The sequence below is a fragment of the Cyprinus carpio genome, chromosome A9 (assembly GCF_018340385.1).
Source record: "Cyprinus carpio isolate SPL01 chromosome A9, ASM1834038v1, whole genome shotgun sequence".
NCBI lineage: Eukaryota > Metazoa > Chordata > Actinopteri > Cypriniformes > Cyprinidae > Cyprinus > Cyprinus carpio.
Genome location: NC_056580.1, coordinates 3,174,313 through 3,188,724, shown reverse-complemented (window position 1 = coordinate 3,188,724; position 14,412 = coordinate 3,174,313). Strand labels below are relative to the sequence as shown.

Genomic DNA, 14,412 nt, shown 5'->3' with positions numbered 1-14,412 from the left:
TATATATATATATATATATGTTACTACAGTCAGATTTGGTGGGAAATCATTTTTCATATACAAATAGGACATTTTTTTATGAGATTTATCCCAAAATTATAATACACCTAGTTTGACAGGCGAATAGAAAAGGCAAAAGTACAGTAAGGAAGAGAGGATAAAAGACAGTAAACATTTAGTCACTCAGAAAGAGGAGTGGAAGATAGACAGACGGACAGAAGGCACACTGCTTTTAAAAGCATAATTCAGTTACTGCTAATGTACCAAACACAACAGTAGTGCCAGACACAGAAGCATCCAGACGTTACAGTATCAAAAACCTGTTCAATCAGAAGAGCAATGGGAAGACTGGGGAGAACTGAAGTCACGTGATCACGGATATTACAGTCCTGCCACCTCACTATCGACGAGGTCAAAGGTCAAAGGTGACAATAACGCAAATGGATCGAGTTAATGGGAAACAGAGGAGAGGTTTATCGTATTACTGTGCACACACACCAAGAAAAAGACAGGATTATGTAAATCAAATATGACTAGATGACGATAGAAAATGTGCAGATACAGAATGTTATTGAATTACAACAGGTTTCTGTTGCCAAAAATGTTCTGAGGGTCCACATACTCCTTCACCGACTTGAGCATGCCGAGCCCCACGCCGGACACGCTCTCTTTCATCCATTCCTTCCGGAGTTTTCCCACTGTGAGAGAGAGAGAGGGAGAGAGGGATTGAGCAGACGTGTGTGGCAGACAGCAGGACGTGAATGGCTCTCGTGTGCGAGCGGCTGTAAGCAGTGGATGATGGATGTTGTGGGGTGGGCGGCGCTGCTGAAACGCTGAGATGTTTTGCATGATGTGATTTATGGAGAGCAGCAGACTATCAAACTCATTATGCTGCCTGTACTCCCAGCGGAGAGAGAGAAACTCTTCCTCTGTCTGTCTGTCTGTTTGTCTGCTTCTCTCGTGTTCAGACTAAATACCACAGGCTTCCACCCTTCATACATCAACGTCAACTAAATGACTTTACCAAAAAATAATCATTAAAAAAATAAAGTAATACCAAACAACATCTCAAAACTACTTGTAACCACAATTCAAAAAATTATATGACACTCAATCATAAAATGAATTGTGGGTAGCTGCCAGGGTGTTGTTCGGAGCATAACTCACGATATTAAATTAATTTCAAGTTGTGGCCAATAAATGGCTGATATTCAAATTCTACACCAATTTGTTAAAAATAAACAAATTAATAAATAAAACGCTCGATTTAAATGCTTCAAGTGAATATAAGCATCACAATATTATATTTTAGTTTGAAAATGGATATTAATTCCAAGATTTGTTAACAATTACATTGAACGGTGTTATTAAATCGTTATTATTAAATCATCATTAAATTATCCAGTCATTATTACTATTGTTGTTATTATTATTAAATCATTATTATATAATTATTGCGAACTTTAAGTGTTAGATGAAGAAAAAAATCATTTAAATACAAAAATAGCGGAAATGAGCATAAACAATAATCCAATATCATCCAATGCAGATACATTTACATAATAAAAATAAATCAGCAAAGAGTCGCACCTGAAATTCTCTTAACAGATAATGAAAACTAAAACCAATTTCCAACCAGAATATAATATAATATTATATAGATTTCTTTCCCAGAGCATTAAAACAATAACATATCCTTTATGAGTGTTTGGTTAATATAATCAATTTAATCATTAATTACTAAAACATTATTATTAAACCATCATCGATACTAGATGCATTGTTACATTACTATTATATAATCAGTGGTGTTGTTTTAAAATATGAACTTTGTGTGTTAGATGAAGGAAAATGTACTCTATATGCAAAAATAGGGGAAATGAGCTTTAACAATAATCCACTACCAGCCAAAAGCAGAAATTCCCTGTTTCTATAAAACTAGATATAAAATAAATGAAATAAAAAAATAATAAATTACATAAAGCACATTTATTGGATAATAAAAATGAAACCAATGTCCAAAAAAGATGTATAATATAATATAATATAATATAATATAATATAATATAATATAATATAATATAATATAATATAATATAATATAATATAATATAATATAATAATGATTTCTTTCCCACATTATTAAAACAATGACATGTCCTTTATGAGTGTTCGGTTAATATAATATCACACAACATATTGTTTGTGAGAACAGCAGTTTAGGGAACCTTGATGTCCCCGTCTCCTCTCTCTTTCTGTCTCACACGCTTAATATGATTGATAAGCGAGCAGACGGCATTTCGTCATAATACGTTACTGTTTGAGGAGGAGGCGGGGTTTGAGGCACGGGCAGCTCACTATTGGCAACACCCCAATCTGGGACTCTCTCATACATATGCAAATAGGTCTTGCATGACAGAGCCAGTCATCTTGCATGAAAGAAAAGACGGCCGGCCCACCGAACACACAGCAAGCCAATCACGAGTGACACACATTGGCCCCTCCTCAAACCCCCAGTGGTGTATTTGTGTCTCTGCTGGGCGGCAGACAGAAACAGAAGGAGGCATGACTGCATCATTGCCTCCATCACGGGGATAATTTACACATCTATCATCTCGCCATCAGCCCATATTCCCGCACTCGCTTTCCATCACTATCTTGTCACTATTCATCTCTCATAACCACTTTCGCACAGCTGAGACATGCAAAAAAAAAAAATCAAGCCAGAGACAAAAGCATAGATGTGTGTGTCCAATAATGGCTGAATGAAGCGGAAGCTGTCTGAGTGTGTTTGAGGCTGATGCTCTCATTTCCTCTATAAGCCCTGGTCTTCACCTGCACAAACACGCACATGCTGTTCGTACTGCTACGCTATCCTCAGGCGTGCGTTTACACATGCTGTGCTCTGGGATCAGCTCAGAAGAAATCTTTAAGCATATCTGCATGGTGCCAAACAAACAAACCCGAAAAACAAAACTCCTGCAGCGAAGTCCAACAAGAATTCTTAGAATCCGGGTCACGGCACCAAAAAATAAAATGTTGTACTTCGTAGCGGTCACATTAGTCTAAAACGTATCACTACTACTAGAGATGTTAGATGTTCTGGTGAGCGTTGGAATGTTTTATTCACTTAGTGAATCGGTTCGTTTAGACAGTTAATTTCACAAATCACAAATGATTCATGAATCATTACTTTCAAAATTTTCTCGGAATCCCTTCTTTTTTTGTAGTTACATTTTTTATTAGTTCTGTTTGCTAGGTTTGCTTGGATGTTTAATTTCAATGAACATAAAATAAACATACAAGCAAATGATTCACTGGTTCATTTGAATCATTACTTCCAAAATATTTTACGAAAGCCATTTTTTTGCAGTGAAATAAATGTTTAGTTAGTTCTGTTTGATACGGTTGTTAGGTTCATTTGGACACTTCAATGAACAGCTGAAATACACAAATGATTCATTTGAGTCATTACTTTTAAGATGTCCTCAGAAGCTCTTAATTTTTGTAGTGACAAATGTTCAGTTACTTCTGCTGGTAGGGTTGCTAGTTTAGTTTGAACCGTTCAATTCAATGAACTGCTTACAAATGATTCACTGATTCATTTGAGCAATTTTAAATGTTTTGTAGTGAAATAAACGTTTAGTTAGTTCTGTTTGCTAGGGTTAGGTGTTTTAACAAACCCATAGAGTTAAGTATTAAACATCACCAAACTTCCATTGATTGTGTCCAATGTTGTTTTGTCAATATTTTCAATATGTCAGCCACTTCCTACCAAAGTTATACAGTCAGATGACAAATGCTTTGCAAATTGGTTTGACCAAATCATTAAAAAGGAGTCAGTTAAAAAACGACTCATTAATGAATCAGAAATCATTACTTCTTTCCATTCTCCATCTTGCTCTCTCTAAAGACTGTGTGCAGTCTCGTTTTAACTTCATCTCTAAGAGAGCAGCAAATCTTTTTTAACTGTTTATCTGTTTAACAGCGTCCCTTTAAAGTGCAAATGGGATGTTTTTTATTGGTTTAGTTTGCTTAAATATGTGTACACATGGCCATCGTGTAACAAAAAACGGTTTGCGCTTGTTTAAAGCGAGTGGAGGTCTGGCAAACGTGCTTGGATGCATTCACAGCTCTGACCTGCAGTAAACACAGGTTAGTAAACTGTGCCTTTCTCTCCTGCGCCCTCCCACCTCGCAAGCCCAGACTACATCTGTTTTTTCCAGATACACGCACACACTTCATTTGTCATGCTGTGATTGTGTGTAGACAAAAGGGCCTGTCGGCTGGCAGATAGTACCGCAGTACCGCTATTAATCACAATTACAGAGAACTCCCCCAGCACACACACCATCAGCATGGCTTTCTTTCTTTTAGATCGCAGTCAGGAAAGTTTATAAATATCAGCTCACCATTTCCCCTCTCATTTTAAAGGTATAGTTCACCCAAAACTTAAAAATCACCTGCTGGTCATTTAAAAATGATATTTCTCTCTTCTGTGCAATATAAAAGATCAATTTTAAATCTGATCTTTTCAGCCAATAAGTTTGAATGATTCTTTCACAAATCTGAATCTTGATCCAGTTCGGAAGTTCAACTCACTGATCCAGTTGCAGCACAACTATGGAAGCCCTTGCAATTGCGAGTTATATAGTCAGAATTGCGAGATATAAATTCGCAACTACAAGAAAAAAAGACAGAATTGTGAGTTTATATCTCGCAATTTTGAGTTTATATCATGCAATTCTGACTTTATAACTCGCAATTGTGAGTTTATTTCTCGCAATTCTGACTTTATAATTCACAATTTTGATAATAACTCGCAATATTGACTTTATAACATGCAATTGTGAGTTTATAACTCGCAATTTTGACTTTATAACTCACAATTGTGAGTTTATATCATGCAATTCTGACTTTATTTCTCGCATCTGTGAGTTTATATCTCGCAATTCTGAGAAAAAAAGTCAGAATTGTGAGATAAAAAGTCTCAATTACCTATTTTTTATTTAGTGGCGGAAACAGGCTTACATACATAACAGCTCCCTGGAAGAGAAGACTGTTTGGTTATAACGTCTTACATTTCTCACACAAAAACGTTTTGATACCTTTTTGGTACTTAACTTAAGATCTGTCATTTTTGAGTGAACTATGTCTTTTACAAGTCCATATAGCACTCGACCTCATGTAGGCTACAGTGTGTGTGTGTGTGTGACTGTGATTAATGAGTGTGGTGATGTTTAGCTAGCAGCAGGCGGATGGTAATGTAGATAAGTCATGTGTTTCAGACCCAATAAACCAGGACAAACCACTGCCCCAGACTCTGCAATTCTCTAAAAAGCTGAACTGCTGAGTCTAGAGGCAGAGTACTATATATGTTCTGTTCAGCAGAGATCAGAGTGAGTGAATATATTCATTTATTTCAAGTTATGTGTGGTGAAATTCACCTCCATGGTGGTGAGACAGACTTCCTCCGTTGGCTAGAATCTCCTCCCGGGCTGCATGCTACATAAAAAATGCAAAAAAAGAGAAACAAATTCTCAATATCCACTTATTTCAAGCCTAAAACAGAACCATTTATTTGTTTTGAATGTAACAGAAGTCCACGAAACCTACAGCTGAAACAGCATATTGTGACAGCTTTAAAACTGAGGAATACTCTGTTGATTTAAAGACTGATGGCTAATCTTTGCTTTTCTTACTGTACGTACCTCCACTTGTTCGTAGACGTGAACTGGATCACTCAGACCCCGGTAATTAAAGGCAAAATAGAAATACACACAAGCACCTGCGTCATACGTCTGTGTAACTCTAGAAAGAGGAAAACAGATTTTAAAAAAAATCAAGTTACAATGATTTCAAGTTCTTCTGGGAATAAGATGCACTCAGCACTGGCCAATATGCCGTCATCTTATACTGACACCTAGTGGTGTGGATGTAGCATCATGCAACGGTATTATTTTTCAGTTACAGATGCAGAAATGTGCCATTAGCAGTCAGCCATGATTATTTTTTTTTATTACAAATATTTAATATTTTAAAATATTTGTTGTCTTAAAATCTTTTTTTCATTTACCTTTTTATTTAAATTACTGAGTGCATTTGATATAATTATGTACATTTATATAATTGTGTACAATTATTGCATAATTATGTACATTACACAAAATCTACCCACTGATTTGAAGTTGTTGGGTTTCCTAGAAATGAAGAAGCTGGACAAAATGTAGCTAGTTACATTATTATGCATCAAATAAGTTGTTAATTAATTTCTGGCAAGATTTATAGCCACTCTCTGCAATGGTACACAAAAAAAAAACATGCAAAATAAATTGTACAGTTCATTTTCACAATCATGATACAAATATATTACATAATATAGATTTTATTTGACCAAGACAAAAAGTCCAGGTTCAACTAAAAATCAAAATTGAAATTAAACTAGAAATTAAACTTTCATTTAGTTTTCTATTTTTCTGTTGGTATACACACCTCTAATCACTGATTTTCAAGAGGATCAGTAGAGTTTGGTGTTTCTATAATCAGTTATCTGAATGGTCTTCCTGCTAAATCAAATTTATGGCTTCTGCGGGATCTTTTATGCCCACAGAAAGACACAAAAAGAAAAAGAGGGACATTGACATGCTTTCTTTCCTGGGCCAGCCTTTGTGACCCTTGACTTTGAGACAGTGAAAGTTTAAGGGCCGTGAGTTTGTGTTATCTGGTTTTGCAGAGGTTAAACGGCCACATCCATCATGTCACACGCAGCTGGACAGCGAAAGACAGGAAATGAATGACTGAGAAATGCACTTCCCTCTTTTTCTGTGTGTGTGACGGTAAAGGTGAGATCAGAATGAACACAGAGTTCACTAATCAATATATCAAATTGCATCAAACTAGATTTTTACAATTCACTGAAGTTGCCACCAACATTGCTATGGCCTTGTGGGTAATTTATTAAACATAACACTATATGTTAATATTCCAGATGATTGCTAGGTGCTTATTTATGGACAACATGTCAAAGGCCAGAAAGATAGACGTGTGTGTGTGTGTGTGTGTGTGTGTGTGTGTGTGTGTGTGTGTGTGTGTGTGTGTGTGTCTGTGCACCTGCATGTGGAGAGCGGAGGGAACTGTACTCCTCTCTCCTTACACTCTCTTACAATCCTCTCCTTCACATTCCTGCACAAGTCCAAAACCCTGAAAGAGAGACAAAAAAAGATAAATACTGAATAATACAGAAGTGGACAAAAATTAACCTACCTATTAACTCTTTACTATTACTATTATTCCAAAAGTGTTCAAAATTAGTGAAATTATTAAAGTTATTAAGAATATTAAATAACTAACTAAATGAATGAATAGCACAAACAACAGTACAACAGCACAAAACACAGAAGAAAACAAAACATGTAAAACACGCTTATATTTGAGCTTTTTGTCTTTTCTTCTCACTCTAAACATTCACTCAACCAACTTCATGAGATGAGTCTTGGGATGTTTTTAAACTGTGTTGAGTTCACTTGTATGTTGCACACTTGACTGCTTTTAGTTCATAATCTGTGTTAATACTAAGAGCCAGAATTTCAGGTTCACATGAAGTCTGAAAGTGTCTGTGTCTTTGTGGGAGATCAAGTTTTTTCTCCGGCTTTGTGTCCTTGAAACCTTCCCACCTCCACCAAACCATTCAGACAGAGACAACAGAAGTATCTGAGAGCGTGTGGGCAGCAGTGGACGACAAACAGAAAGTGCACAGTGCAAAAGTGATGGCAAAGCATGGCCCTGAGCATTTACCTGTCCCACGGCACAGACGTCTCAAACGACTCTCCGATCACATAGTAGTCCATTCCCAAATCCTGCACACATACACACAGATGTTACACTTTTCTGTAATGTATTCTATTCTTCACCAAGGATGCATTTATTTGTTACATTTAATTGTATTTGTTACAATTTAAAATAATAATAATAAATAAATAATTTTTCTTAATTTTAATATATTGTAAAATATAATTTATTGCAAAATTTTCAGCATTTTTACTCCAGTCTTCAATGTCACATTATCCTTCAGAAATCATTCTAATATGCTCATATGCTGCCCAAGAAACATTTCTTATTTTTATCAATGTTATTAATTTTTTTTTTGGTGTGTGTGTGTGTGTGAAAACTCTGATGCATTTTTTTCAGGATTTCTTAATGAATAGAAAGTTAAATAGAACAGCATTTATTTTAAACATAAACTTGTTGAATAAAGTATTAATTTATTTCTTAAAAAAAAAATCTTACTGAACCAATGTCATTAAAACACACATTTAGAGTTAGACATAAAAAATAAGTTTTATGAAGGTGTATTTTTGGGTCCTTTGAAGTCTGTTGTAATTAAGGAGAGTAAATCAGTGTGAGGAGTTTCATAACACACCCGCAGATACGCGATGACAAACGTCAGCATGTAGCCCCTCTGACCGTTATCCTCTCCTGCTGCCAGACCCCTAAAACACACACAGAGTCACACCACAGAGTACAGGTCACTGGGAGGCAAAGGGGAAATATACATATTACTACCACAATCAATGTTGCCAAAGAAAAATCATGAGGCATTTGTGGTCCGGTGAACATTTCCTGCATGGACACACACACACACAGACACACAGACACACAGACACACACACACACACAGACACACACACACACACACACACACACACACACACACAAGCAGCGGATCAATAAAGCCAGCTGTGGGATTCCCCTTCTATCCATCACAATCAGCCTCTAATTAAATATTCTCAAAATCAACACAAGCTTTAATGCAGAAATCATTCATCTGTTCCCTCTTCTCCTCACACACCCATCACTGCCACTGAAAGAGCCGTGATGAATGAGGCAGGATGAAAAGACAGAGGCAACACTCGTGCTTCTGTATACAATCGGTCAGATCAGTCAAGGTCAGGGGTCACGACCCTTAGGACCTTTACTGGTGAAACAGTAACTCTGGTTCCATAGAAACAGCACAGATTTGAAGAACACACAAAAATGAGCCACTTCTTACCCAAATTTGGCCGCGATGTCGTAGACCTGTTTCTCGTGCTGCAAAACCTTCCCACGATCCCCCTCAAATAACAGCGTAGCGACACACAGGTGGTGCGGGTCGAAGCCTTTAAACTGAGAGCGATATCGCATGGTTAGACCACATGAAATCAAAATTGATCAGTAGAAATTATTCTGAAAAAAAAAAAGTGACAATCTTTTATCAAATTGCACGAGCCTTTGACATTCTCTGCCTCTAAAATCAGTTTTCATTTCTGTTTCTATTTCAAGGCTGTGTGGGCGGGGAAAAATAATATTACCCAATAATATCACAGCCTACTTTTCACAAGGCAATCAAATCAGTGGATAAAAATCAACAGCAGTATTTCTTGCTCTGACTGCAGAATGACTGACCAAGTATTTCAGAGAGCAGAGCAGAGTAACAGCAGTACAGATGAACTCTGAAATCCGGCAGTAGCTGTGATGTCAGGAGTAGCCAAAAACTGACAAACTGTTCAATATACTAACAGGTTAAATAAAGACAGTAAACAAAAAAGTCATATAAAAGTCCTCAAAATTATGTACGTGTATGAGAATTATGTAGTGAACCAAACACACACACAAATAATAATAATAATAATAATAATAATGAAAACACTTATTTTTAATATTATATTATTATATATATATATATATATATATATATATATATATATATATATATATATATATATATATATATATATATATATATATATATATATATATTCAAATCAGCCAACTGAAATGCGTCTTGGGATGCTTTAAATGCTCCGTCTCTAAAATAAGTTTTTTATTTCTGTTTGGGTGGGATTAAAGAAAATTTGGAAGTAGTAATCAAAACAAAAAGCAAAACAAAAACAAAACACATTATAATGGGAAAAATTATACTGGGAAACAAAAACACAAAAAAAAGAAAATCAAAACAAATCAAAAAACACAAACCAAACAAAACCAAAACCAAACCAAACACACAAACCAAAACAAAAACAAAAAACAAAACACTCACATTTAAGTTTCTTTGTCTGATTCTGTTCACTTTAGAGATTCAATCAGCCAACTTCATGAAATGCATCCTGAGATGCTTTATATGCTCCGCCTCTAAAATAAGTTTTCATTTCTGATTTCATTTCAAGGCTGTTTGGATGGGATAAAAGAATTACTAATGTTGTGTTTTTCTCCAAATAAATAAAAACAAACAAACACACACCTATATTTAAGTTCTGATGATCTGATTCTGTTCACTCGATCAATATTTAATCAACCAATTTAAGAAGGAACATACTAGGATGTTTCATTTCAAGGCTGTGTGGGTGACTAAATCAATATTAACCAATAATTATATAGCCTACTTTTCACGAGCTGATTATATCAGTGCATAAAATTAAATCTTGCAAATGCTCTTTTTTTTTTTTTTTTTTTAAATGCAGAATACTGTGACTGGCCAATCAGAATGAAGCGTTCTAGAGAGCAGTGTTAGTATGTGATTGTGATCTTGACACACATTTACGGTTCTCTTTCTCACCTTTGTGATGTAGAATTTTTTCAACCCGTCCAAGAATGACATGAAAATGGAGGACACTTGAGGCTTGAGTGCATGACCTGTCAAAACATTAGTTACAATTTCAATAAACCTCAGTATTAAATACACAATCGTTTAGTTTGCTTTTTTTTCGTCAGGGGTTGTGTGCAGTCAAAAGCTTTTTGTTTCACCAAACATCCTTCAGTTTTGCCCCTTGGATTTCCCAGAGGCCTTTGTGTCAGATTTATTAGCGGTGTGAACAATAGCACATTAATGACCGGAGACACAGAGAGAGAAAGAGCGAGAGGGAACGCAGTGAGGATGTTTCACTGGGGGCTCGTCATAAATCATCCTGATAGCAGCTCCTCTGATAAGAAACGCAGCTAAATCTCACACACACACAGTCAGATTCACACAAAATCTCAGAATATTTCAAATCAACTGAAAACTGACATGAATCTGTGTGAGAAATTGATCAAACATGCTAGTAATGTCCCAGCATGCTAATGTGGGAGACACAAGTTCAACTGCGGCTCAAGTTGTGTCCACTCTGTCTCTCGTCATCATTTCCCATCTGCTATACGGTCTCTCAGTGCTGGGCGCTATGATGATGCCATTCAATAGTAGAAATGTGTCTTCTGGTTTTGCAACATATTTAACAATATTACAGTTTTTACTGCATTTTTGCATAATAAATAAATTCAGTGAATAGTGTACTATACCATGATATAAAATGACTTAATCCGGTGACATACAGTAACACTTACATAGAACAGATTTTCAGTCACATTCTGCCCCAAAGACCTTTAGTTGTCCAAACCCTTACAATGCTTTTATAAGATTACAACGTGTCTGAACGCACCACGACACTCATTACCTCCCCTTTTCTTTTGGTTGTGAATAGATATAAAAATAATACAGTCACACTTCTGGGCTTAAAGAGTGTGCATGCTGCAAAAAACATTATGATTACAGAGACTGGAGTCTTCATTAAAGAGTCAATACATCTCTTTGCCTCTCAGAAGTGCACCGTCGATGAAAACACCGAGCCGAACAGGAGTTAATGAGATCCCTAGGGACGGGGGGAACTTTTCCAGATATATCTGGCAACCCCTCGCAAATTCCCCCACATCTCCGCATGTAACGTTGTAAACCTCGGCTGCACTGTGAGCTTAATTGCTGCCAGGGCCATTTTTCATTGTTCCTGAATTGTGTGTTTGTGCATTCGCTGGCTGCTCAGCTGGTAAAATAAAGATCAATTTCTCTTTATACGAGGCGGCGCGAGAGGGGGTTCTCCAGAGATAAATTACACCAGACCAAATTAAACCTCTTGATGTAATGAATACACAAAACAACAACAAACAACAACAAGTAATAAAAACCAAAACAAAGCTCTCAAATGCTAAATCTTCCAATTCATCTCCGTGGAATATGAAAACAGATAACTGTCTCTAAAGGCAAAAATGGATCGTAACGGATGGTTATGGAAACGCAGGCTCTCTGTGGTACTCTACTACTTGCTCTCAGTTTTCCTGTATTACATGACCAGCTCATAACACTCAGGTAATGTTCGGTTATGAATATACAACGCTAGAGGATAGTATGTACCCGCCAATGACTGGAAATAGAAATAATCTCTAACTAAACAATGTCACTTAGTTCAATGTGGTGGAAATGGTGTTTGTGATGTCACAAATCGATGAAGGCTTAGCTCATGAATATTAATTAGGTTTTGCACAAATAATTTAATTTTGAAATCAGGTTTGTGGCAAAGTAGTTACTTGTAAAACTGAAATGTAAAGAAAAGCATAAGGATTACTGTATAAATGTTCAATAAACAAAACAAAAGAAAATAATAATAATAACACTGAGTTTTCAAAATAAAATTAAGGTTATTACACAATGATTTTATAGAAGAATTATGTACACTACTAGTTTGGGTCCAGTAATTTATTTATTTTTTATTTTTTGAAAGGAAGAAATTATGTTTATTGATCAAAAGTGACAGTAAAGAAATTTATAACGTTATAAACTTCTATTTCAAATAAATTCAGTTCTTTTGAACTTTCTATTCATAAAAGAATCCTGAAAAAAAATGTATCACAGTTTCCACTAAAATATTAAGCTAAAAGCTCAACGGAAGGGAAGATGATCAGCGTCGCTTGGACTACTGCTGCTTCGTTGTGACCTTTTTTGTTCCTTTCTGAAGCTCCTCGCTATAAACTGTCACCTAAAAGAGCGGAGTAAAGACTCTTCAAAAAACAAAACTCACCAAACTGAAACTGCTCGTTGTCCATTAGCCGAATGGATGCTGGAGCGCATCTCTGAAACAAAAAAACAAAGAAAGAAAAAGACACTTCAGACAGAAACAAAGTAATATATGGAGACCCATAGTTTTAAACAAACCTACAATAATATTATTATTACTGCCCAGCAAGTATTTTTTAGGAAACACCTACACTACAGCAAGATGATATTCCAATTAAAATAAAGCCTTATTTTTTAAAGGCAGCCTTGGGCAAAGAGAAACGCAGAGAGAGGAGCAGTCTAGGTCCTGAATAGCATAATCAATAATTTAATTTTAAGTTTGGATCACAGTTTGTTTACGGACTAATAAGAAGCAGTGCTGTACAGAACGCTAACACTGCGCTCGCTCATCAATAATGGCTACAACATCAGCAGCAGGCCCACAGACTAATGAGAGGCCGAGATCTCAGGCCATTAGCCCGAGTCTGAGCAGAGCTGCAGGTACACACACTGTAATGAGAGCCGCAGCCTTATTCACCACACACTCACACACAGATCCCAGCCTTATAATCAGTGCTGCTCTCAAACAGACATGCCATACCAGCACTCAAACACACACACGGCAGTCAATTCAGCATGGTATAAGGCATGAAAGACGTGCAGATAAGATAAGATACTAGTAAGCCTAAATCAGTTAATATTATATAAAATAATTATACCAGTGTCATTTATATTTCTGGTATACTTAATGCTAAATACATACAGTATCATTCTTAGGTCTGAGATCTGCAAGATTTTTTAAAGACGTTCTTACTTTTATTCAGCAATGAAATCAAACTGAACAAAAAGTGTAAAGACATCACAAAAGGTTTCTATGTTAAAATGTGCTAGCAATTTGTTAAAACATGCCATCAAGCTGAAACATCCAAGCAACATGCTAACGTGTTAAAATGTGCTATAAACACACTAAACCATGCTATCATCATGCTGAAACATAAAAAAATGTTAGCAATGTGCTAATTTGTAAATTAGCATGCTGTCATCATGCTGAAGAATCCAAGAAATAAGCACGCGATGTGATCATTTGTAAATAAGCATGTTATCATCATGCTGAAACATAAAAAGAAATATGTTAGCGATGTGCTAATTTGTAAATTAGCATGTTATAATTATCCAGAAACCTCAAATAATTATTTTAGCGATGCGCTAATTTGTAAATTAGCATGTTATCATCATGCTGAAACATGAAAGCAACATGCTAACATGTTAAAATAAGCTATAAACACACTAAACCATGCTACCATCATGCTGAAACATCCAAGAAATATGTTAACAATGTGCTAATTTGTAAATCATGTTTCTTACAAAAATATTAACCAGAAAAAAATAGTTTTCAACACTGATAATAAGAAATGCTTCTTGAGCAGCAAATCAGCATATTAGGATGATTTTTGAAGTATCATGTGTCGCCTTGAAAATGAACCATTATTTTACTACAGTAAAAGTGGATTGATTACCATTTGTATAAGCACAGTTTTACTACAAATACCATAGTTAAACTATGGTTACTGTAGAAG

General features: G+C 35.8%; 1 protein-coding gene across 1 annotated transcript in view; it reads right to left on the bottom strand.

Moving 5' to 3' along the window:
* Window positions 1–450: 450 nt before the first annotated feature.
* The window catches only part of LOC109095647 (alkyldihydroxyacetonephosphate synthase, peroxisomal-like), a 33,060-nt gene continuing 19,098 nt past the window's right edge, over window positions 451–14,412 (bottom strand). Inside the window, exons 12-20 of the mRNA XM_042763191.1 lie at window positions 12,861–12,912; window positions 10,592–10,668; window positions 9,050–9,162; window positions 8,420–8,489; window positions 7,795–7,856; window positions 7,111–7,200; window positions 5,712–5,811; window positions 5,448–5,505; window positions 451–698 (exon numbers count right to left, since the gene is read on the bottom strand). Coding sequence (XP_042619125.1) covers window positions 577–698; window positions 5,448–5,505; window positions 5,712–5,811; window positions 7,111–7,200; window positions 7,795–7,856; window positions 8,420–8,489; window positions 9,050–9,162; window positions 10,592–10,668; window positions 12,861–12,912 — 744 coding nt within the window. The 3' untranslated portion in view covers window positions 451–576. The remainder of the gene's footprint in view (window positions 699–5,447; window positions 5,506–5,711; window positions 5,812–7,110; window positions 7,201–7,794; window positions 7,857–8,419; window positions 8,490–9,049; window positions 9,163–10,591; window positions 10,669–12,860; window positions 12,913–14,412) is intronic.